We start from the raw sequence: 24559 nt of genomic DNA, 5'->3' as shown, positions 1-24559 counted from the left end.
TTTTCCTGGAGAGCTTTAACCATTACTTCCCTCTTAGCTTAACCTTAACCTAGACATTATCTCACTCATCATTTAAATTTCATGAGTAATGTCATGTTGGCTTGCAATAAGTCCCAAAAACGTTCATTGTTTCATTGTCATTTGTTGTCACAAACACACCCCTATTGTCTTACTACCTACGATTCACCTGTGTTTCCAATGACTATCATAACTTCATGCTAAACTCTAAAACTAACCTTACACAACCATTTAAAGATGATTGTCGGTCATTTTTCCTCACCAAGCCGCTCCGACCCGATAATACATTACTAACAAACAAAACAAAGGCACAGCCATACAACAAAAACACACCTCAAGAATATTTCTTTTCCTTCAATCATAAGATACCTACCAGTGATTCAAAGAATAAATCTCAATCTCAATCTCAATCTCAATAACTGTCAGTGTTTGATGTGTTTCCTGTCGTAACATAATGTCCAAAAGTGCTCTTTGGCTGTGACATCTTTTCAACAAAAACAGAAATAAGTAAATTCCTCTCTATCAAAACGAGTTTCTGTGTTATGTTTAAATACACAAAGTCATAGGACCGGGACTTAAAATACTCAAGAATTATTTGACGCAAGGAGAAGTGAGACTTCTACAGTACTTGTCTTCCCCCCCCCCCTTTTTTTTTTTTTAAAGTGGTACTCTATCAAAGGTTTTAGCTGACTCACAAGGGTCAGATTTCCCCCTTGAATGGACGTCACACAAATGAGACAAAGAGGAGTCGGCCAGCTTTTTTTATCTCAGCAGTTGCAGCCTGGAGGAGTGGTCCCTTTATTTTTTTGACTTGGCCCTAAGTGGTGAGTGTGTTTTCTGTTATCTCTTTGTCAAGTTCAATGGTACACTTTTTAAAGTTAAGAGGGGCAGCAGGTTGCCAGAAATCTATCCGTTTTCTTTTTCAGTCTTAAAGTAGTTTTTGATTATTTTTTTTTTTTATTATATAGAATTTTTTTCAATCAACTGAAAGAAAAAAAAGATAATCAGGTAATTAAAAAATAAAATAAATAAATAAATGTGTTTAGTTTATGCTGCCATGTTTCAGGACTGGCAATATATTTGGAAAAGTAGTAACACGTTCTTCCTTCTCATTGTATTAAGCAATTGTATATGTTATTGATGCAAGTTCAGTTAATTTCCGTTTTCTAACCACATAAAAAAAAAAAAAAAAACACAAACATTGTCCACTTGAGGGCAGTAAAGGTTCAAGACAGGTTACATTTAGTATAGTCGTACCTTTTTGTTGTGCCTTTCCTGTAAGTGCAGTGGGAGATTGACAGGAACGGCAGGAAAAGAGGCCGCTGAGGTTCAGACTGTTGGCCATTTTCTACGTGTTTTAACTGAGTTCTTTCAAACAACAAGCATGCAGAGTTTCTCCATGCAGATGCTCTGGCCCACAGTGGCAGTGGTATCCGTTAACCCAACCAATACGCCACTTCACAATAACAGCTGCTGTTACCAGAGCAACAAGTTTCATCTCTGCATTTTGGTTCACAAAAAGCTGAAGTGGTGAATTGTTTGTGGTTCAACATGCGCACCTCACATGACGCCAAGCAGTTTGCATTTTTTCACCCACTGATGTTTCAAATATCAATGAAATAGAAAAATATTTATTTTGATTTTTTTTTTTCCTGCTTTGGACTTCATCACTGGGAATATGTTGATTTTAAAATGTATTTTTTTGGTTTCGAATAAATTTGATTCTTAAAGTAAAATTTCACTAAGTCAGTTTAGCTGCTGGAGTAACAGGCCAATGGACGTAATGACAACCTTTGAGAAGAAAAACATTTTTAGTCTGTTGCTTTGTATTCGACTGGCCTGTAATTAGAACAAAATAGAATAAAACAGAATACCTGTTATTGTTATCGCACAGGGACGTACAAGAAACTGGGTGCAGCCGACTCTCTTGTCTTTTTTTTACCGATGTTGCGTCTCTTGCCATTTCCTGAGGAAGTTAAGTCTCTGCAGGGCCTTCCCCACCTGGTAAGCGATGTATCTACACCAGGTGAGGTCCGCTGACAAATAGAACCCCTACCACCAAAAAAAACAAAAAAAAAACAAAAGAAAAGTAGAACACATGCTCGATGTGTCTGGATTTTCTAAAGTTCAGATTTTTGAAGGAGCTCCACGAGATCGTTTGTTTGACCTCGAACCCTGCTGGCTGCTCGCTGTTCCTGACACACGTGTCCGGCATCAGAGTGACCAAGGTGTTACGCCACATGTTGATGGTTTCTGATTGGAAAGTCTATAATGTCCATGTGCATGGTCATTAGCCGAGGCCCAATCTGAGGGGGATTAGAGAATAACTTTATTGGGAGAGGACAAGCTGTGTTTATCAGTCTTTGGAGTGCTCTCCTGTCTGCTCCTGTGCATCTGGTCACCACACACACAGACAGTTTATCAAAACGCTCTCTATGCGACAGCAGTGTGAAGGACACCAGCAGATTTCGGGGACGAGCCGAATGCAGAGTCAAAGCCAACAAACAGCAGGTGCACTGCGAAGAGCTGCACAGCAACCTGTCCACTGGTCCAATGTGCTTCAGCAGGCTCTACGTTGGGAGGAATCAGCCACTGCTGGCTGCTTTCTAGGGCGCAATTCCAGGGAAGAAAAGGCTAGAAAAACGTGTCCAGGTGACCCAGCAGCTGAATGGTTAAGGCTTATGTTTCCGTTTCCCAGAAATATGGGGCTTTTGATTTGACTACAAGCAAGTACCCATCCACTTGAAGGGACAGTTTGAATAGCTTTTTTTTTTTTTTTTTTTTTTTAAACTCATCCTGCTAAATTGCAGAATGTATTCTTGCATGAAAAACTGTGAAATGCAGATTTGATCTCCCATTTCTTCCACAGTTTGCCAATGTAAGGAGGAAGTAAGACTAACATCAACCAACTGATCACTTTCTTTAATACATCTCTGTTGCCTGCTAGTGAAGTCATATTAAGTGTCATGAAACATGAAAAGCAAAAGAAGGCAACAGAAAAAGTCACAAACAAAAAAGAAAGCTAAAACTAAACAGGGGTTTTCATCTAATTATTCAAGCTTTGTGAAATGTGGATAACTTGTCAGCCATCTAATAGTTTCATTCTACCTTCAGTGAAACCACATTAACCACATTAGGATTTTTTTTTTTTTTTTGACAGAAAATTTTCCCATACGTCACTTTAGATCTTGGCAAATGTCTCGAAAACAAACCCTTTCAGTATTATCAGTGGCTACAGACATGGAAAGAATTTATCAGTAGGTTTAACCTAAAGAAACGAGAAGACTACTCCAAAGAACGACACCAGGCAGGTAGGTTCTTCTATAAATAAACTTCAGTCGAGAGACATTTCCTGATGTCGATCAAACTTTTTTTCGTGGTAAAGACTTAAAGCGCCAGTTGTAGGAAATTATGCTGTGATGCTGGTGATTTAGAGGATGATAAAGCTGTGTGTTTGTGTTATCACTATCAGGAATTGTGGTAAAGGAACAACCACTTTCTTTTTTTTTGTAGAATCTATCTATCTATCTATCTATTTATCTGAGACTTCTCGGTGAAAAGTGTTTCAAGGTAATCTTCGTAACTTTTCCCGAAGCTGCCGCTACATCTCCTGGTCTTTCATTAAAAAAACACAGCAACACATTTTGGCAGTCTGGAGATTTGACGCTCTACGATTAGCGTGTCTGTCATACATACACTTTTACACACGTTGTCATACAAAAAGGCACTTATATGAAAGAGTCATCTTAAGTTAGAAGAAGAGGGTATTTGAAAACGAGAGATGTGGTTTCTGTGGGAGGTTTAAAGAACGTGGAAGACGTATGTGAGCGAGGGAAACAGAGAGGAACCCTGAAAACACATTACAGGGAATTACCAGGTCATAGCAGTAGTTTTACATATTCATTCAAGTTCGGCTGTGCTGTGAGTAACATTCACTTTGACACCAACATCATATTCACAAAGTAGACCTTGGTGGGGTATTAGAGTCACTGAGTTTTTTTTTTTTTTTTTTTTTTTTTGGGGGGGGGGGGGGGAGACGTGATGTCGGGACAAACATTTTCCATTTCCTTTAATCAATTTTGATTAAACTGTTTCTCTGGCCATTGTTTCCGCGGACTATCTTTCCTACTCCTACATGCTGCTGATGTAGTTGATATGCATTTTTCACTGCATACCCACACAGATTCAGTTATAGCCTAATAACCTAATGAGCAGATTAAGTTTTGCTGTTTTACTTTCATGAAGCTGCATTTGATGGGCATGTAGAGTGGAAAAAAAAAAAACAGGCTAAAGGCATAAGATACACTGCAGCAGGACGAGCAGACTAATGAGACAGAGCGGCAGTTTGCACTACAGCGTCATAAAACAATGTTTGAATTATATCAAGATATGTATCCTCCTAAAGTGAAAGGGTTAAGTGTGGTGAAACAACATCCTGTGAAACTCAGTTACCTAATCCGTCTGAAGGACTCTGGCTTGACGATACATCATTTGCTAGCGGATGTGAAGAAATACAGAGAATAATGTGTATGTGAGAGTGTGAGATACTATTGTCATTGCATGGTAATGGTTTCCTCCCCCCCCTTCTTAATAGAGACAACAGCTTTCTGGGAAGAGATGGGTGTTAGGAAGTGGTTTGTGTGTTTATAGTGTGTGTGTGTGTCATTTGTGCAGGTGGCTGCTTGTATCTATATGAAAAGGAGAGAAGAAAGAGAGGAATGAGAGGAAAGGCAGAGGCAGACAACAGTGTCAGCTTTATTTATTTGGCACTGGCCCATGTAGGGGAAGCCCAAATGTCAGCAGGAGATCAAGGAAAGTAAAAAAAAAAAAAACACCCAAGAAGCACCTTGCAGAGTAATGAAACAATTTTAACAAAAAAACAATCTGACCTTAAAAATCTTATAAACAGGTGACGGGGCGGTAACCAAAAAAGATGCGCCTTCCATTGGACACAAAAGGTTGTCGACTGCAGAAAGAAATGTATTCTCTTACTCTTACTGCGTGCAGTGATATTGCACCGCTAATGATGGTGTCCAGGTTTAAACGTCATTGCTATGCAGATAGAAAGCAGCACCTGGAAGAAAAAAGGAGAAGAAAGATGCTTCAGATTTATTTTTGAGTGCAGACGCTGAATTAACACATTTGACGGTTTCAAAAAGTTATTTGTGCAAATTGTAGCATCACCACCAAAGTGAGCAGCATCCAGCTGTGGATTCACTGATTTTTATTTAACCACGATAACAGTTCTACAAAAAGTGAGGCTGTTATGATTATCAATATGCGATTACTTTAAAATGGAAAACAGGAAAACTGCATTAATATGTGACATCCACCACAAAAACTTATCTCATCTTCAGGTTTTAGTCAAGCTTGGGGGTGGCTGCAAAGACTTTCAGAGAATCTTCAATGGCTTTTTTTTTTCTTGTTTGTTTTTTTATGTCGTTTGGGTAACCATTGACTCAGAAAAAAACTTTATCTCCTATATAGCACAGGAGATGGAACAGTGATGAACAGATCCTGAACAGCTTCACCAATAGGTAAGACAAGAAAGTGAAGGTCAAAGCTGGAGCGCAGGACTTCTGTTTTTATTTATTTATTTCTTATTTATTAAGCCCAACAGTATTAAATTATTCTGTCAGTGTTTTCTGATGTGAATCGTTTGATTTATCGATTGACAGCTAAAGTTTGTCACATTTGTCACAAGTTTGTGTTTTTTTTTTTTTTTTTGGATCTGGTGAAGGAAGAAAAAAAAAAGCTAGAATAAGGCAGCAGTTGGTGGGAGTTCGACGGGTTTCTAAAAAAGGCCCACACACGATTTGATCAGCGTATAATCTGGAGTTGTAGTTGTGGATGTAGGTGTTTTTTGGAATGCGCAGAAATAAAGTCATATCTGTCTCCACAGGATGAGAAGAAGGAAAAAGCAGCAAGTTACACCCTGAATGAATGCATAATTTTTTGGAAACACACCGTCACGGTGATTTGATTTCTACCAGAGAAAAGACAAAAAACAAAAACCAACCACTAACGACACAATAAATGGAGAGACATAAGAAAACCTGTCTGCTGTTCCTACTTCTCAGCCTGCTTAAAGTCTGCACCAGCAGAACGGACGGCGCAGAATGTCCGAGCCTCCCACAAAAAGGTCAGTGATTCTCTCTCTTTTTCTCTTTATTGCTGTTTAATGTAGCCTAACTGATTGTCTGAATTTCACCTCTATGTATTTTCATTTCCCACAGATCTCACCTGCCACACTGACTATAATCGTTACATCACTTGTGAGTGGAACAGTGGACATGACCACACAGATGCTGTGTGCAAACTGGAGGCCAAATATGCACATAAGGATAAGTAAGGGCTGCCGCTGGCAGATTCAAATATATGTACACAAGTAGAACTGAGTGCAGTAGGATTAAGTTAACATTTTTGTGTTTCAGAAGGTTAGAATACAACGCTACCTGTGTCCTGGACCAAGTTAAGAAGTGCACCATGGACTTCAAAAAAAATAAGAGAGTGAGTTTAAGAGTCTGTGCTGTAATAATAATTGTGAGTCTACAGTGTAGGAACCCTTGTTGTTATTGTAATGGCATGACTTTGGGGATTGTAAAGCTGTCCATTCACCTCAGGGGCGCAGGAGCCAACGTCTGATGGGGATCCAGAGTTCAGTGGTGAGCTGAAGTCAGCTCAGCTAATTCAAATCCTACCTGATGGTGTTGAAACACCATAAACATCATTACACAATTTATTTGCCATTGTCTGACAATGGTGTCTGAAAAATGTGACATAAAGGGATAAATCATTCTTATTTTAATGTTTATCTAAGCTAGGAGCGGGAGGGAGAGGATGGTTGTGTGTGACATTTTATGTCATGTTAAAAAACTTATGGTTTACTAAGTGTGTTATTCCTGATTTCATATTTTCAGTTTTTCGAAAACCATGAGCTATCCATAAATCTGATCTGTAACCCAGCGAAGCACAATTTGAAAATTACCTTCAAACCAACTTGTCACGGTGAGACCTGATTTTATATTGATCTTTTGAAACATCAGTTATGAGTTATTCATGTTGGACTAAAGCAAACTATGATCGTGTGATCCTGCAGTTAAACCCTGGCCTCCGGGAAAACTAAATATCAGCTCTGCCAATGTTTCCTGGTTAGCCGAAGTTGAAACTCGTGGAAAGCTTAAGAGTTACATCTTCCAGCTTCAGTGGAAATCCAAGGAACTGTCATGGAGTGTGTGTACAAGCTTTACATCTATGTTAATATTACAACGTATCTGATGAGAATCAATCCGATAAACAACAGCGCGTACGTCTTCTTTGTCAGGATCCCTCTCAGGATCCCCAGGTGAAAAACAAAACATGCAATGAGCAGTGCACAGCAGAGCTGAACCCAGATTCACTAATTCAAGGAGAGCGGTATGAGGCGCGTGTTCGAGTGCTGGCTGCCAATGACTATGTCCAGTCAACCTGGAGTGACTGGAGCCCCACTGCATCGTGGGTGTCAGAAGTAGGAAGACGGAAACCACCGCTAGCAGGTAAATGCAGAAAAAACACACAGAAGAATTTGGTTTAAAAGAACGTAAACAGGGCAGAGCACAAAGGAGGAGATGATTATCTGAGAGATCGTTTGCTTTTTCTACATGTACAACAGATTTGTTGAACAGAAGTGTTCTTACCTCTCAGGTGGTGGAGTATTGGTCATCATCTCTTTAGGTTCAGTGTTCACCTTGTTTATGGCTGTCGTGCTCCTGAGGAATAAAAAAGTAACCTGGTAAGCAGACCCAAAATATTTGTATCACTTTTGTTGTCGATTTTGACAACAAAATGTTTTTTCCTCTGAAACCTTTAATTAAAGTTAATGTCCTTCATTTAGGGTTTACAAGAAGCTCAGAGGTCCACCCATACCAGACCCAGGAAAATCCTTCCTCAAGGACGGACAGTTTCCAGTGAGTCTTGACTCTTCAGACATTTCGATTAAGTAGTATAGATAGTGGATAGTTGAAATAACAATATGACTTGAATTTAGTTTTTTTCTTTTTCTAAAGACAAAACAGAACCATTGAGCTGAAAGACACCAAAATGATTCATGAAGCTGGAGGGAAAAATACACATTCTTCACTAAAAGCAAAGAAAAAACACAAATATCCTCCAATCTACTGCCGATATATGAAAAATAATCTACTGCAACTCTATTTAAGGAATACTAAAGAACTTCATGACAGAAAACAGAAACATATACAGTCATAGTAGGATATGAAACAGAAGTATGACCTTTATCATTATGATGATGTAAAGCATACTGGACTTTTGCTGACGACTGTGGGAGCTTTACTATCTATAACTTAGTCTTTTTTTAATCAAAATTAACACCTATAAAGGAGCTTTGCTGTGTAGGGCAGATTTAATCACCTCTCTCACTTTTGTCCTTTTTCCGCTCAGAATTGGGTGAGCCCCGGTTTCACAACCCAACTCTTTCAAGTCTCTTTGCAAACGGAGGAAATCGTTTTGGTTGAGGAAACCTTCACTGTGGAAGCTGTCACACTGCGCAAGAGAGAGGCAGCACTGAAGGAGAAGATGAGAATGGAAACTAGCTATGACTCCAGCTTCTCCAATCCCAGTTACTCCCCTTTGTGCACGCCCCCTCCGGCCCCCTTCCCCAGCACAGATAATCTGGAGCCCCGTGCTGCTGATAGACCTGATGGATCTGTTGGTAGTCAGGATGGTGGTAAAAACGCAGAAGAGGACAAGGAGGAAGAAAGAAAGAAAGAACTGGAGATCCTGCAGCTGCTTTCCAAAGGCAACAACAACGACAGCGAGCCGGTCCAGGTCATTTCAGACTACGAGAAGGTTGAGAAGCCCCAAGTCGAGTCCTTCAGGCTCCAGAGTCTGGACTCAGGAGTGTGCAGTGGAGAGGAGGTCAGTCAGGAGAGCCTGGAAGCAGACAGCATCAGTGTGGTCGACGGCCATGATGAGGGGTCAGAGGTCAAAGAGGAGCCGAGAGAGGGAGGGAACGGAAAAGTAGATTTTCAGACGCTCTTTGGAGGCAGCGGAAGTGTTTTTGGAAAAGGCTCCATTCAGGTTTGTTCTGATTACGAGCAAGTCCAGAGGCCCCTTCTTGGGAGTCCCGAGCTTGTTAGCCAGGATTCAGGGATTTGCAGCGGGGGTGAGGAGCAGGCGAGCCACGAGGAGACACCGGAGGACTTTGAAAAGTCCTTTGGATCCAAGAAGTTCCAGTTCCCTCCTGCTCTTTCCTGTACTTTACCATGCTCCCTTCCTTCATTCCCACAACTGCCCCTAAAGTTTTCTGGGATGGATTTGAGTTCAGCCCTACAACCTCAGAGTCCAGACCATGTGCTGAAAAAGATCGGTTTGATTTCTGAGTCCATGTCAATGGCGCCCTCTAGTGATGGATACAGTCCAGTGAGACAGGAGCAGAGCTAAAAAAACAGACAAAGCTCTTCTGAATCCTCAGCAGTAAATACTGTAGAATGTAATATTAATCACTGACAGGATTAATGACTGGCGTTCAGTCTTCTTTTCCTCTTTTATTAGTTCTTTGATATTGTAGACACTGACCAACTTTAACTTTAAGCAGTCTCTCCACCTGCTTATGTGTTTATTCCACAACATGTTGCGAATAGGATGACCTACTCATTCATCATCGCACCAAAAAAGGTAATGAACTCTATTTGAAAACTTCTATAACTCTGAAGATGAATACCTTCAATGTATGAGGACTTATCAATATTTAATTATTTAAAAAAAAACAAAAAAAACATTTATTTCATTTTAAATTAAAACCTTCATTTATTGAACAGACATAGTACTTATTACCTTAGTACTGTTTTGTTGTTATTTTGTTTGTTATTTGTTGTTATGTCATGTAAATGTGGAATACTTTGTTGAGTTTGCGATAATCCTAATAATACTGCATGTGCATGGAGTTTGAATTTCACCGAAATGGAAATAAATCACTTTTCTGCTTCCAACCTCTGTTTAGAGAAGGAAAGTGAGAACGCAAGTGACGATTAACGGAGAAAAACAATTGTTCACAGTCACATTCACTCCTCAGAGGCAATTAGGAGTCATCTACATGCCTTTGAGGCCATCTTAGCATTCAAACGCCACACACAAAGGGTCGGCAAACAGATTTTCTCTGTGGAGACAACGCAAACCCCAGCACCGTCATGCAAAAAATAAATAAATAAACGAAATAAATGAAACAAGCAAACAAACAAAATAAGCTGTAAACGACCAAAATAAGTGTTAATAGATATTTCATTAATCCTGTGGGCTGGTTGCGGCACCCAGCAGGTAGCAGATGTCTCTGTGAGGCTTACGCACATGGACGGATACACAACGGTGCAGAGGTGAGTGGCACTTCTGAATGCTACTTTGAAGAGTATTCCCTTTTAAACACTGATGCTGTGCAGAACTACAAGCAGGCCGACCCATTACAAACCTCATCCTCTTGTCTTTCACAGTAGTTTGGATCTTACCAGGATCTGGGCGACCTTCCAGCTATTTGACCGCTTTGGTGACTTCCTGACTTCCTACTCAACAGCTCAGTCATTTTGGGTGAACTAAGATCTTCTTCTTATTCTTCTTGCTCACATCTGGAAGGGTGCACAGGAAATACATAGGAAATAGAGAAAAGACAAACAGTGAGATATATTTGTATTGGCTGCGTTTGTTTAAAAGAAAAAACAATTTAATACAACATAGTCTGGGAAAGTCCATATATGCTGGTCCTAAACCTGTTTACATACCCAAATAATGTAGTGCCCATAGTTAGTCAGATAACAAAATACAACGTGAAACCAGCAAATTATTAAAAAAAAAAAAAAAAAATATATATATAGGGATTTTAATTTTAATTATAATTTAATAAAATAAATCACTAACTTCAAATTGAATTAAATAATTCAGGATTAACTTGTGCTTGTTCATTATTTTGAAACGATAAAATGAATCATGGGAAATGTTGTTTGTTTTATGTTTTGGAAATAGCTAATGCTAATGCTATCAGCTAACAGGCTAAGAGACAGCAGTCACCTTTATTGTCGGCTCCAGTTCTCCCTCGACGAACAAGACGACAGTAATTTAAAATATAAGGACTTTTATCCGGATTGTACATTTTACGTCAGTAAGAAGCTGCTTCCAAATCTGAACAGCGACGCGTACGCGTGTCAACATCCGGTGAGTGCACCGACTAAAGGGTCCGACTGGAAACAGTCGAAGGAGGAAGTTTCCTACCTGAAGGTTCCTCTCCATTGACTTTGTATTGTGTGAAGGTGCCGGCAAACACAAACAAACAAACAAACAAACAAACAAATGCCCAAAAACTGCTGTGTGGTAGGGCGCACTAATAACAGGTTAAAGAACCTTGATATAAGTTTTTATCAGTTGATGAACAGACAAAATGAGAGAAGTGAATACAGGCAGGAAGATAAGAGGCGTCCACTTACAGAAACAGTTGTGGGCATCCAAACATGTGTGATTTCTCATTGTTGTGTGAGTGTATATTCCTGACAAAAAGGAAGATAAATAACAAGCAATTACTGGGTACTCTTCTCAGGCCAAGCTTTTATTAGAATATTTAGTAACACAAGGGATGTAATGTCACATTTTATAAAGCTAATATAAAGATGATAAAGCTATGCGCATTAATTAATTTGAACTCTGAGTTAAGATTGATGAATTGGCAAGGCCAACTGTAGGAGCTGAAGCTAACCAAGGCTAACTGTACATCCACCCAATTACATTTTAACCCCATAAAGTTGGGCAGATTTGAAACATTTGGGTTATAAAAAGCCAGATTTATCCCACAAATATTGTTATTTTAAAGGTCCAAGACAATTATCATAGTGACCTCCCAAGCCACATTTTGGTTGTTGTTGTTGTTTTTTCTGTTATTATTATTTAGAAGCACCTTTTGGATTTTTTTTCTAGATGACTCAAATTTGGGCAGGTTAGATTGTCTCATTTATTGGTCAAGCTCTCATGAATCATGGTTTTGGTCAGAGTAGTTTGCATACAACATTCAGGAAGATGGAAGATGAGGTATAGCTGATTTGTAATATTTCTGAAAAACTAATTTGTTCACTGTAGACTATGATGCCATATAGTTGGACTGTGTATAAATGCCACCTACGATCAGCTCCAAGACTATTTCAGTTTGTTTTTTTTTTTTTTTTGAGTAAAAGGGAAGTGATGCTTAAAAAGTTCTCATGTTCCTCTTTTAGAAGCAGCAGGCATTTTTATAAGTAAAGGGTTTTTTTGTGTAGTTTTAGCCAAACATACATACATTTGTTGTACAAACAACAAAAAGAGGAGCCAGCCTATTTCTTTATCGCTACTGTTCCAACCAGAGGGAGCAGCTGTCTGGTCCTCGTACAGAGTGGTGAGTATGGTGATCCTGCAGATAAATCTGTTCTGTTTTGTTTGATTGTTTTTTTATTCTGAACATGAAGTTCAATTGTTTGAGGGAATATAAAAGGAGTAGATCACTGAAAAATCTGTTTTGTTATTCAGTCCTAAATTTAATCAGCAGCACAGATTTGAGTGAAGTTAACGTGCTTTCTCTTCAAATTCAGTACTTGTTGATAAGTGACTTTTGATAATGCTTCTTCTTAATGCTATGTTCCAACTCTGCTAATTACACTTCTTTGAATTGGTGCCCTGCCTACAGATTAACTAATGCTTTACTTTCCCTGTTTAGACATTAGATCTAAACAGGACCTAGTAGACCTGCTAGGTTTATAAACACGTATATTCATAAAATAGGCTGAAGGACGGGCTGACTACTGTCACCTCTTTCTAGTCATTTTTCCTGTCTTTATAAATCGTAGTGCATTCATTTGTGGTGTATTGTTTTGTCACCATAGCCTCAGTTAGTCATGCATCCATGCTGCCTCTGCAGACAAACAGAGATGTGGAAGTTTGTGTGGGACGATCTTCAAAAAGCTGAAGTTAAATGCATTATGTGATGCATTATGAGTTGTGTGCATAATGTGATACTACGCAGATAACGCGTTTAATCCAGCAGTCCAGTTGTCCATTTTCCTAAAAAAACAAAAAACAAAAAACAAACAAACTTCCAGCTCTTAACGGTGGTGTTTCCAGTTCCGATCACATGTATAACTTTGCCCGTGTGGTCTGGATCTCCCCTGGAACCTCCAAATAGCTGGATCATCCTGCTTGGGAGGGTGACTCATCAGATGTCTATTCCTCCTTGACAGGATCTACTTCATGTTTCTTATCTGATCTTTAACACTGAGCCCAGCAAACTCAAAACAACAGGAAGAGCAGGAGCAAAAAAGGGAATGGAAAGTAACTAACCAAAACCAGGAGATTCCACTTTGCTCTCATTCTTGTAAACGCGAATATCATATAGCCTATATACGTCTTTCACTCTATCTTCAGGGGAACCACAGTAACCGCAACATTATTTTAACACAAAAGAGCTTCCTCGTACGTCACTTTACCTCGACACCAAAGTCCAAAAGTGAGGCTTCAGATATGGGAACAACGTATTAGTCATTTTAAACAATAATGAAGAGAGCCTGAGAAACAGGAGCCAGGTAGGCTTTTAAACCATTAAGACATTTTCTAATGTAGATCAAACTTCAGGATGATGAAATAAGGAGTGTGAGACACAAATGTGACGTTATGAGAGTTTGGTTTGTTGATAGTGTGAATTTGGACGCAGTTTAGAAATGTGCATTGATGTATATATTAAAGCGACTCTGATTTTACAAAATCAAACCACCATTCTATCTGAACCTTTCTGAGTGAGCGGATTAGATTGAACTTTGAGTTAAACTTGCAAGCTTATTTTGTTTGTTAACTGTCACAAGTCTTGCATTTTAATTAAAAGCAGGATTGTAATGTGCCCAGATTGCAAGTATATTGTTATGGAAACAAAACTGTCAAACCTCTAATCATTTGTAGTAAACACCGATGGTAACCCTTTGTCACTGTTAATAGCCAAATCTTTAAAGGTAACATTTACAGAAATTGTAGTTTAATCTCAGTAACTGCTTATTTGTGCTGTTGAGATACTGTTCCATAAAAAGTACGTTGGCATGTCACACAAAACGGTGATGATGGTAACAAGAAGCTCGAGTGATTTGGGGGAAAAGAGGTTCTTGAAATGAGAAATGTGGTTTGTGTGGGATGTTTAGAGAAGAAAGAGGAAGTGTGAGAACCAGACAGAAGCTAACAGCAGTTGGGAGAGAGAAAGAGGCTTCACAGGGTATTAAAAGGTCAAATATATTTGCTAAATAAACAAGACTTTAAAGAAAAACAAGCCTCTCCACGAGGCTGTGCTTGGAGCTGAATCCAAATGAGAAAAATGACATTTTGACCTGATGCTGCCATTTAGTTTTATCCAGGGACATTTCAAGACAATGCATCCAGCAGTTTTCACTTCAAACATGCCATCATAGTGAGATTGCAAGAGAAGAAAAATGAAAGACCACTGCATTAATTGAGATGCAGCGACTGAATATTAAACGAATATTAGACGTACCAAACACATAGTGTATGAATAGCTGGACAACCCAGTTGATCGGCCCTGCTCCTGTTTCAGACTCCTACATCCTGCGTGCTGCTGTTGTAGTTGATGCAAATTTGTTCACAGCCAACCCACGCTGGTTCAGTGCAAGTGTTAACCAACTGAGCACTAACATTTCTTGCCCTTTGTATTTCATATACTGTCATGCAAATCTTAGCTATCTTCTCTCATGAGAGCCAGCAAGGGGGCTTTCACACCCAGAGCAGCTCAGCATTGTCACCATGTCGGTAAGAAGAGTGTTGTCTCAGGTGCTGTTAAGAAATTAAATATGATCCGGGAAGCTGAGCAGATTCAGCAGCCAAATGAGAATTATCAAAAGCTTTTATTTCACAACACTAACGTAGGTCTGTGTGGTCTGGGGTTTGGTGACCCAGTTCAAAATCCTCACCAAACTCCCCCACAGAGACTTTTGATGTGAAAAATCAACATTGCACCCCTTAAGTCTTTATTTAGGTCAAACATGTTTTTCAGCGAGTTTAATATTTTATAAGCATCACTAGTGACCATGTTGTGATTAAAATAGGAATTGAACTTTATGTGCAGCCCCTAAATTAACTTGTTATAAATGAAATGAATGAAAAGACTCATGAAACTAACATCCTCAGCAGTCAGTGTTTAGCACGGCACATTGGCATTGGTGAATTTGCGTGCGTGTCTTTGTACTAACACCATTAAGAAAAAAATTGTGTGCAACGGCGCATCAGTTATAAATGGACCGCACTTCCTGGATAATAAACAAGTTATTTTCCATTTTTAGTCATAAAAAACAAACAAGTAGATTTCTGGGAAGAGAAAGGGGTCAGGAAGTGGTGGTGGTTTGTGTGTCTGTGTGTCTGTTCCTGTGTGTATAGTTTGTGCGGTTGTTTGCTTGTATCAAAATGAAAAGGAGATAAAGAGAAAATGAGAGGAAAGATGGAGATTGAGAACAGTCAGCTCTTTCACTTTGCTGCTGGACCAGGCTGGGGGAGGCCCAGATGTCTGAGCAAGAAAAAATATAAGAAAAAACCAGGCCAACAAACTGATACAAAAAAGGGCTCCTGACTGTAACAGTGACTTCCCCAGTGAGGTTTTTTTCCCCACTGAGCTGAAAAATTCAATGTGGGCGGCTGATTGCACTTATCTGAATGTTTAATGGTCAAGTGTGAAATAGAGAAACGTCACATTTGGGGAGATGAGATAGTATCACTGAACTCACGACCTCTGCATTGAACTGAGCACATGAAAGCGCCATTCAAATCACAACGAAAATCCAATTTCATTATGTACACTGAGCAGGTTTAGACTAAACTCTTTATGGAGTTGTTAAAGAGGCCTCTCCAAGAGCAAGCACTTAGTGACAGCAGCAGTGAGAACGAGCGTGACAGAGAGGGATGGAGACAGAAGAACAGGAGAGAAGATGCCATAAAAATACAAACAGACAGAGAGCAGTCGAGGAGAAGAAGAGGTTTCAATGGAAAGTCGTGATAACGAAAGGGAAATATTAGGAACAGGAAAAGAAAGAAAAGGAGGGCAAAAGGCAGACTACAGGAAGAGACAAAGTTAGGGACATGTGAGAGTGTGATTCGTGGTGGAGAGAGAGAGAGGGAGGGAGAGAGGTAGTGAGTGGGAGAGAGAGAGAGAGAGAAAGAGAGAGAGGAAGGGAGAGAGGTGGGGGGAGAGGGAGGTGGGGGAGAGAGAGGGGGGGAGGGAGAGAAGTGGGGGAGAGAGAAGGAGGGAGTGGGAGAGAGAGAGAGGGGGGGAGAGAGGGAGTGAGTGGGAGAGAGAGAGAGAGAGAAAGAGAGAGAGGAAGGGAGAGAGGTGGGGGGAGAGGGAGGTGGGGGAGAGGAGAGAGAGGCGGGGGGGGGAGAAGATGGGGGAGAGGGAGAAGGAGGGAGTGGGAGAGAGAGAGAGAGAGAAAGAGAGGAGGAGGACGGGAGAGAGAGGTGGGAGGGAGAGAGAATGAGGGAAGTTGGGAGAGAGAGAGAGAGAGAGAGAGAGGAGAGGGGGGAGAGAGAGGGTTTGAGGGTGAGAAGAGAGAGAGAGAGAGTAAAGAGGTGCTCGCCTGCAGCTCCCAGCAGTCTGGGCCTATAGCAGCACAACTAAAAGAGTAATAAACCTTAGTTAAATTTTAGCTGGAGTTTTCTCATTCATGAAAGTTTTAAACCTGATCTCCCCCCCGACAGTTACTTTCAACAAAGCAGAGTAAGCCTGTTGTGGCACTGCTGCTGTCGATTCATGGTTGTGGTTTGATTATTTTTTACTCAGGACGACTCAGTTGTGCTTAGAGCCCACTTGTACTGCGGTTCATAACACGCTTCATCTGGTTGGCTGATATGACAAACATCTAGTGGAGGTGTGATGTCATTCAATCATGTGTGATCAAGTGCATTACAAATGATGGAGTCAGTCCTCTTTGTTTTCACAATCAGATAATATCTTTGTCATCTTATTTCCTGAAAGGATGCATTCAGTTGAACGAGCCATGTTTGGGTTAGGGGTTAGCCTGAATGCATCCATCACAGGATTCTTACATTGCTTTCTTGGTTACCCAACGATGAACGTCTTATTCATTCTCATATTGGTTTTGATGCCAAGATATGATACACCCTTCAAGCTTCTGCTCCAGAACCAAGAAAGATCTACTGATTCTTATAAACAGAAGTTACAACAGAATGCCCTGAATCTCAATGCGTAATGTGACACGGTCATTTCGTCAGAACTTTTGTTATCTTTTCTCCATGGAAAAGATAAAAAGTGGGCTTGGTTACTGAACATTCGTCATAGTTCATATAAAACTTAAGTAAATAAGTTACGGTTAAATTGTCACAATAGGCACGCAAATGGATTTATTTTTAAGAACAGGAAGTGTGGTTGGCAGGAAGGACACCTGTCAAAATAATGGAAAATTTTGGTTGTCAAGAAACAACAGTCTGATTTGTGTTAATTTTAACAGGTGACAGAGCAGACAGTCAAAAATCGTGCTTTCCTCTTTGCAAATGAAAAAAAAAACAAAAAAACACAAAACCTCTGGGTCCAAAAATGTGTTCTATCAAACATTTAAGAGAATTTTTGTGTTATTGTTGCTCAGAGTAAAACATTTATGTGTTCGGGGCTGTGGGCGTGTGGTTACATTTGCAGTGGGCTGTAATATCCAAATAGCTACCTGAAGAACACACGGTTATTTTCCATCCTGTTTTTGACACTGTTTAAATGTCACTGTGCTACAGACAGAAAAGCAGCAGTACATCAGATGAGCATATGTGTGGACACGGAGTGAATACGTACTGTATAGGGAAGTAATGGAAGGTGACCAGCTTCTTTGTAAAAACTGTGACCCCAAACTGATCACCTGTGTTGAGAGTGCACTGTGGATTTATAGGTGTTTTCTCATTGAGAAGTACCAGTCTGTATTTATACAAGCGCACTACAACAAAAATCATTAAAAATATGAAGGTGTCTTTTTTTTTGGCAAGCGAAGGAGGAAACTGCTTCACCACAAAGCATCAATTGTCACACCTCCAAGTTTCAGTCGAGTGTCGAGGTGGATGCAAACTGAGAGAGGAGATATAAGGATCTCAGATATAGCCTTCTCAGCTCATTATTCTCTTCAGACAGCAGTCATCATCCTCATCTTTCTTTGTAATGGGCCAGCTGTTAAACTATTTCTTGTGAGAATGAGAAACCTTATTCATTTAATGTTCTTTTACAGGCCATCAAATGGATTAAAACCTGCAGCTTGAAGCAGATCCAGCAGCTTTATACCAGGTAAGACACTGAAGCCAAGTCTGTGTTGAGTTCATATTTCATAAAAAGCTGTTAAATGTGCTGAAACCTCAAAATGATTGCCTTATATTTGATTACAAATATTCTGACAGAAGTGCTTTCAATATGTGGAACCAAAGGTGACAAAAGGGCGTGCAGGACGTGACATGTTTTTATTTCTGCTTTTGCCATCACCTGTTGGTGTCACCACTATTTTTGGCATTACTTATCATCAGAGGTGTCTTTGGGGGTGTGCACGAATAAACTCCTGCACACAGTGCAGTACAAAGATGCAGAGCAACGCATCTCAGCAGCTGTACGCCTCCATTTGTGCAGGATGAGAAGAAGGAGAAAGTTACACCCTGAATGAATGCATAATTTATTGGAAACCAACCGTTCTGGTAATTTGATTTCTCCCAGCGGAACAAAAAAAAAAAAAGGAAGTCACGACACAATAAATGGAAACCTGTCTGCTGTTCCTACTTCTCGGCCTGCTTAAAGTCTGCACCAGCAGAACGGACGGAGCAGAATGTCCGAGCCTCCCACAAAAAGGTCAGTGATTCTCTCTCTTTATTGCTGTTTAATGTAGCCTAACTGATTGTCTGAATTTCACCTCTATGTATTTTCATTTCCCACAGATCTCACCTGCTACACTGACTATGATCGTTGCATCACTTGTGAGTGGAACAGTGGACATGACCACACAGATGCTGTGTGCAAACTGGAGGCCAAACGGGTGAATACGAGTGGGTAAGGACAGCAGCTGATAAAAAAGAGAAAAGAAAAATCGAAAAAAAAATAGTGACAATGAGTGCAGGAAAATGAAATTAACGTGCTCTTCTTGTTTTTGTTTTTTTTTTTTAAAGAAGACTGCCATACAGTGCTACCTGTGCCCTAAAGCCTGACAGTGTCAAACCAGCAGTAAAGGCGTGCACCATGGTCTTCAACCGGAAAGGCATTGTGAGTTTGAGAGGCTCTGTTGTAGAAGTCTATTTAATATCTATAGACAGATTAAAGTGCTGTTATTTGCTATATATCATATTTGATTATTGTACTTGCAGCTTATGAATGCTCTTTAAAAGCAACTTTCTTTTCAGTTTCAGCAATGGCACAATCTGTCCATTGATCTGATCTGCAAGCCAGCGAATTTTAGAATTTACTACCAACCATCTTGTCACGGTGAGTAAATTCAATGATATATTGACCTTTTTTGGCATAAACTCCTGAGTCATTCACAGCGACCTGAAACATACTTTGTTTGTGTGACCCTGCAGTGAAGCCCAACCCTCCAGGAAAACCAGAAGTCAACCTCACCACCGTCTCCTGGTTAGCCGAGATTAACACGCATAGAAGTCTCCAACAGTACTACTGCCAACTGCAGTGGAAGACAAAGGATCAGCCATGGACTGTAAGCATATGTTTGGTCTGTTCAGGCTAGGCAAAATAAAAAAATTAAAGTTTAAAATACAGAAAAAAGGAAAAAATTGGTGAATTTGAAAAGACAGCCAACCTCCTCCGGCTCTCACAAACACAAGCTGCAGCCGGAGTGATATGCAGCCTGTTGCCTGTCCAGGACAAGTACAGCAAAGTCTCTCCATCTCTGAGAGTCTACACTGATAATGACACACGTCTGCACCTGCAGACCAGCCAATAGGAAGGCTGTCGCACTGAGAAATCCCCTGATTGGCTTCCTAGCCTAAGAAACAACGAGGTGGTGAAAGCATCCACAATGCTCTCAGAGTTGAATTACAGTTCGCTGACAGGTGATTGGCGGAGAGCAAAAGAAAACATCTTCCTTGGTCTTGGACCCAGATGCTTCCACATCTGTATGAAGCCCAGCTGTTACCACCAGGTTCTGACTGAGTGTGAGCCAGGAATGGCCTGGATGTAGACTATCATGTTGTATTTGGGCCAGGTTGGGCCTAAATATGGAGCCGGAGTATGGAACTTTACTATCTTGTATATTGATGCCGAAGAATTGACAGCCCACCCAAAAACTGGACGCATTAAATGCATGAATTGATTAAATGAGTCTATGTGTAGCAACGGACATGAGAATCAACTTGTTGAGCATCTAAATATTTTTGTCTTCTTTGTCAGGATCCCCCTCCGGATCAGGATCCGCAGCTAAAAGACATGCAAACATACAGTACACGGTGCACGGGACACCTGAACCCAGATTTACTAATTCAAGGAGAGCGGTATGAGACGCGTGTTCGAGTGCTGGCCGCCAATGAGGATGTCCAGTCAACCTGGAGTGACTGGAGCCCCACTGCATCGTGGGTGTCAGAAGTAGGAAGACGGAAACCACCGCTAGCAGGTAAATGCAGCAAAAACACACAGAAGAATTTGGTTTAAAGGAACGTAAAGAGGGCAGAGCACAAAGGAGGAGATGATTATCTGAGAGATTGTTTGCTTTTTCTATATGTACAACAGATTTGTTGAACAGAAGTGTTCTTACCTCTCAGGTGGTGTTGGACAAGTATTGGTCATCATCTCTTTAGGTTCAGTGTTCACCTTGTTTATGGCTGTCGTGCTCCTGAGGAATAAAAAAGCAACCTGGTAAGCAGACCCAAAATATTTGTACCACATGTTGTTTTCTCTGAAACCTCTAATTAAAGTTAATGTCCTTCTTTATTCAGGGTTTACAAGAAGCTCAGAGGTCCAGCCATACCAGACCCAGGACGGTCCTTCCTCAAAGATGTAAATCCTCTTTTTTGTTTCTGATGTGCCCATTGCTCAGCTCCAGATAATTTAGTTCATATTATTTTGTTGCACAACATATACAACCCTGTATGTTTGATTTGTACACATTATTTATCCAGTTTTACAACCTTGTTGTCAAGTGCAGATTAAATTTCACATATCTCTAATTTTTGCTCCCTCTCCTTCTCTCTTTCCCCTTCAGAATTGGGTGAGCCCCGGTTTCACCACCCAACTCTTTCCGTTATCTTTGCAAATGGAGGAAATCGTTTTGGTCGAGCCAACATCCACTGTGAAAGCTGTCACACTGCACAAGAGAGAGGAAGCACTGAAGGAGAAGATGAGAATGGAAACCAGCTATGACTCCAGCTTCTCCAATCCCAGTTACTCCCATTTGTGCACGCCCCCTCCGGCCCCCTTGCCCAGCACAGATAATCTGGAGCCCCGTGCTGCTGATAGACCTGATGGATCTGTTGGTAGTCAAGATGGTGGTAAAAACGCAGAAGAGGACAAGGAGGAAGAAAGAAAGAAAGAACTGGAGATCCTGCAGCTGCTTTCCAAAGGCAACAACAACGACAGCGAGCCGGTCCAGGTCATTTCAGACTACGAGAAGGTTGAGAAGCCCCAAGTCGAACGCCTCAGGCTCCAGAGTCTGGACTCAGGAGTGTGCAGTGGAGAGGAGGTCAGTCAGGAGAGCCTGGAAGCAGACAGCATCAGTGTGGTCGACGGCCATGATGAGGGGTCAGAGGTCAAAGAGGAGCTGAGAGAGGGAGGGAACGGAAAAGTAGATTTTCAGACGCTCTTTGGAGGCGGCGGAAGTGTTTTTGGAAAAGGCTCCATTCAGGTTTGTTCTGATTACGAGCAAGTCCAGAGGCCCCTTCTTGGGAGTCCCGAGCTTGTTAGCCAGGATTCAGGGATTTGCAGCGGGGGTGAGGAGCAGGCGAGCCACGAGGAGACACCGGAGGACTTTGAAAAGTCCTTTGGATCCAAGAAGTTCCAGTTCCCTCCTGCTCTTTCCTGTACTTTACCATGCTCCCTTCCTTCATTCCCACAACTGCCCCTAAAGTTTTCTGGGATGGATTTGAGTTCAGCCCTACAACCTCAGAGTCCAGACCATGTGCTGAAAAAGATCGGTTTGATTTCTGAGTCCATGTCAATGGCGCCCTCTAGTGATGGATACAGACCAGTGAGACAGGAGCAGAGCTAAAAAAACAGACAAAGCTCTTCTGAATCCACAGCAGCAAAATGTTTGATATATATAACTACTTGAAGCATCTGCAGGATTAATGAACTGAAAGCTGGCTGACTTAACATGTTAACTGTATCTAACATTTATCAATTCTCTAAAGGAAAGTGTGATTTTAATGAATGCATTTCTCCCCCTTTGTATTCCCATAAAACATATTTATAATAATTATTTATAGCATATTTACTAGAATACTTTTTTTTTGTATGATCCCAAGAGTGTTGGCAAATAAAAGCCAAGACAAGAGGGCAAAACTGAAATATTAAAGAGGAGCTATTTATATGTTTTGCTTTGTGGCATGCAGAGCTGTTTACTGGCCAGTCTAAAAGAAACCTTTTATCTGTTAGCTTTTCTTCTACCGAAGTCAGGATGCCAACTTGCTAACCTCAATACGTCCCCCTCACTTCCGTTACTGACCCATTGTCAACTCCAATCGGCCCTCTTCAAATGTGCTTTTTGCTCATTGTGAGAATTGCAGAGACTATGCTTACAATATTCCAGTGCTGATATAATTTTATGGTTACTTTAAATGTTCCGCTCAGTGGAATTGTTCTTTAGATTCCAAAGATAAACTATTATTTAATTTTTTTTTTTTTAAAACATTGCCTGACTTATGCAAATCTATAAATGCCAGGTGTGTCAACTCTTTTAAATTAGGGAATTGCATGATGAACATGTTAAAATGACAGTTCTGTATTTACAACAACACTGATAAGCCTCTTTGATGACTGACCACCGAGCAGAGTTTGGTTAATTGCAAATCACCAAATCAGGCTGAATGCATTTCCTACCTCACAAGACTTAAAGAATTTAGTTGTGAATACTTTGAAACATTGACGTGTTTTCTCTGGCTTACAGTCTTCTTCTTCTCCACTGTTTTTGGTGCTTTAATATTGTACGCACTAGCTGACTTTTTGGAGTCTGTGTGTTAACAAGGTTTCTCATGCGTCTATTGCATTTGCGTGCATGCGTATGTGTGTGTGTGTGTGTGTGCGTGTGCAATACAATACAATAACCCGCTCATTTATCATGCACCACAAAAGCCCTGAAACTCCGGAGGAGAACTTTACTGTCATCATCTATCATGCGAGAAATATATATTTTTATTTCTTATATTGGTTTGGCAGCTGTGACAAAATATACTAACTTTGTAAATAAATAAGAAACCTCAGGAAAATCTCTATCAGGGTCCACGCTTTTTATTCAAGACCAAATTCAAACAAAGAGAGGAAGGTTTTCTTAGACATCCACCTGCCGTGTCACTGGAATGCACAGGTGAATTGAAAATGTTGAAATAAGCAAATGTGTTCAATATAATCCAAGTAATAAAACTGTGTGATGTTTAATTGAACATTTATGCAAATAAACAATTAAACAACTTTGGCTTTTTTGCAGTATTCTTTAAATGAAATAAGATTAGCTGAATGAAATTTAATTCCAGGTGGTAAAAATCAAAAAAATGAAATAAATAAAACCACCAGTGAAAAAATTCAATCCAATCAGTATCAGTGTTTACTGATTCTAACATTTGATACTGGCGTGCTATCAGCTGACTAGCATTTGTTATCTCAACCATAATTTGAGGCAAAAGCCGCTGAGATCAGATACTTGACTCAATTCAAACATATAAAAAGAGCTCGATAATTCTCGGCTTCTTACAGTCCTGCAGTGTCAGTGTAGAGTCGGAGGCCGAGACCGGGGAACAGAAGGTACTGATGAAAAGGAAGCAGGCAGACGAGATGTCTGCATAATGTCAAGGTTAGGAAATGCCGGGATCATACTAAGATGAGATTGGAATGAATAAAGTTTAACATTTATATTGTTGTTATTGACTTTTCACTGAGGTCCACACTGGCAGCACAGCCAGTCCACTCAAACCTCAGGCTGTCTGTGTCTTTCTCTCTGTTTGGATCAGACGTTTGTATGGAGATGCACTCTGGGAAATGAGCTGGGTACATAAATAGCATCGCCTTCCTTCATTCCCCTCAGACTCACCTATGCAGGCGAGGCCACTGAGAGCATCACTGTTGCTAGGCGACGGTTAATGACATCAGCATACCTGCTGCCTACCTGACGCCCCACCGCGCCTCACCGATGGGAAAACCCTCGACAGCATTTAGGAGCCGGTCTTCATTTTCGGTCTTTTCCGCTCTCATCCACATCACTGTGACAACTCAACCTGCCGCTGAGCCGATCCAAACGAGCTTTGGGAAATATTGACTTCTTTTTTTTAACCTTTGGACTTGCAAACAGAGAGGTAAACATTCTCTGTC

The 24559-nt window shown here is 40.5% G+C and overlaps 2 protein-coding genes and 1 long non-coding RNA gene across 10 annotated transcripts; 2 read left to right on the top strand and 1 right to left on the bottom strand.

Annotated features, from left to right (window-relative positions):
* Positions 1-2759: 2759 nt before the first annotated feature.
* Positions 2760-11211, bottom strand: LOC115050049 (uncharacterized). Its single transcript, XR_003841166.1, has 4 exons — positions 11074-11211; positions 10518-10634; positions 7695-7766; positions 2760-5092 (listed from the first exon to the last, which is right to left on the bottom strand). It is a non-coding gene; the product is annotated as an uncharacterized LOC115050049 (long non-coding RNA).
* On the top strand, positions 3224-10869 carry LOC115050034 (uncharacterized). 4 transcript variants are annotated; one of them, XM_029512752.1, is made up of 11 exons: positions 3224-3329; positions 5506-5555; positions 5921-6160; positions 6255-6366; positions 6456-6528; positions 6939-7026; positions 7118-7251; positions 7343-7553; positions 7702-7789; positions 7892-7964; positions 8458-10869. In XM_029512752.1, exons 3-11 carry the CDS (start codon positions 6055-6057, stop codon positions 9457-9459), a joined length of 1887 nt encoding a protein of 628 aa, XP_029368612.1. In that variant the 5' UTR covers positions 3224-3329; positions 5506-5555; positions 5921-6054; the 3' UTR covers positions 9460-10869. The 4 variants fall into 4 exon arrangements, with proteins under 4 accessions (XP_029368612.1, XP_029368594.1, XP_029368603.1 ...); XM_029512734.1 differs by having other exon boundaries at positions 6453-6528; XM_029512743.1 differs by lacking the exon at positions 5506-5555 and having other exon boundaries at positions 3254-3329; positions 6453-6528.
* A 347-nt stretch (positions 11212-11558) lies between the features above and the next one.
* On the top strand, positions 11559-23651 carry LOC115049999 (uncharacterized). Of its 5 annotated transcripts, none has more exons than XM_029512699.1 (11): positions 11559-12421; positions 18285-18340; positions 18758-18889; positions 18976-19087; positions 19204-19297; positions 19435-19516; positions 19612-19745; positions 20438-20657; positions 20806-20899; positions 20980-21040; positions 21246-23651. In XM_029512699.1, the coding sequence occupies exons 3-11, from the start codon at positions 18796-18798 to the stop codon at positions 22245-22247; spliced, it is 1893 nt and encodes a 630-aa protein (XP_029368559.1). In that variant the 5' UTR covers positions 11559-12421; positions 18285-18340; positions 18758-18795; the 3' UTR covers positions 22248-23651. The 5 variants fall into 5 exon arrangements, with proteins under 5 accessions (XP_029368559.1, XP_029368574.1, XP_029368582.1 ...); XM_029512714.1 differs by lacking the exon at positions 11559-12421 and adding an exon at positions 12490-13601; XM_029512722.1 differs by lacking the exon at positions 11559-12421 and having other exon boundaries at positions 16773-18340; positions 19207-19297.
* The last annotated feature ends 908 nt before the right edge of the window (positions 23652-24559 follow it).

Source organism: Echeneis naucrates, chromosome 1, assembly GCF_900963305.1.
Source record: "Echeneis naucrates chromosome 1, fEcheNa1.1, whole genome shotgun sequence".
NCBI lineage: Eukaryota > Metazoa > Chordata > Actinopteri > Carangiformes > Echeneidae > Echeneis > Echeneis naucrates.
This window is presented reverse-complemented; position numbering and strand designations above follow the sequence as displayed.

Bases quoted from the DNA above. Each gene is read 5' to 3' on its own strand.
- LOC115050034 (XM_029512734.1), top strand. From the start codon at position 6,055: ATGGAGAGACATAAGAAAACCTGTCTGCTGTTCCTACTTCTCAGCCTG. The intron at 7,252-7,342 runs GTGTGTACAAGC...CTTCTTTGTCAG, and splicing joins CCAAGGAACTGTCATGGAGT to GATCCCTCTCAGGATCCCCA. The intron at 7,554-7,701 runs GTAAATGCAGAA...CTTACCTCTCAG, and splicing joins ACGGAAACCACCGCTAGCAG to GTGGTGGAGTATTGGTCATC.
- LOC115049999 (XM_029512699.1), top strand. From the start codon at position 18,796: ATGGAAACCTGTCTGCTGTTCCTACTTCTCGGCCTGCTTAAAGTCTGC. The intron at 19,298-19,434 runs GTGAGTTTGAGA...CTTTCTTTTCAG, and splicing joins TCTTCAACCGGAAAGGCATT to TTTCAGCAATGGCACAATCT. The intron at 21,041-21,245 runs GTAAATCCTCTT...TTTCCCCTTCAG, and splicing joins GACGGTCCTTCCTCAAAGAT to AATTGGGTGAGCCCCGGTTT.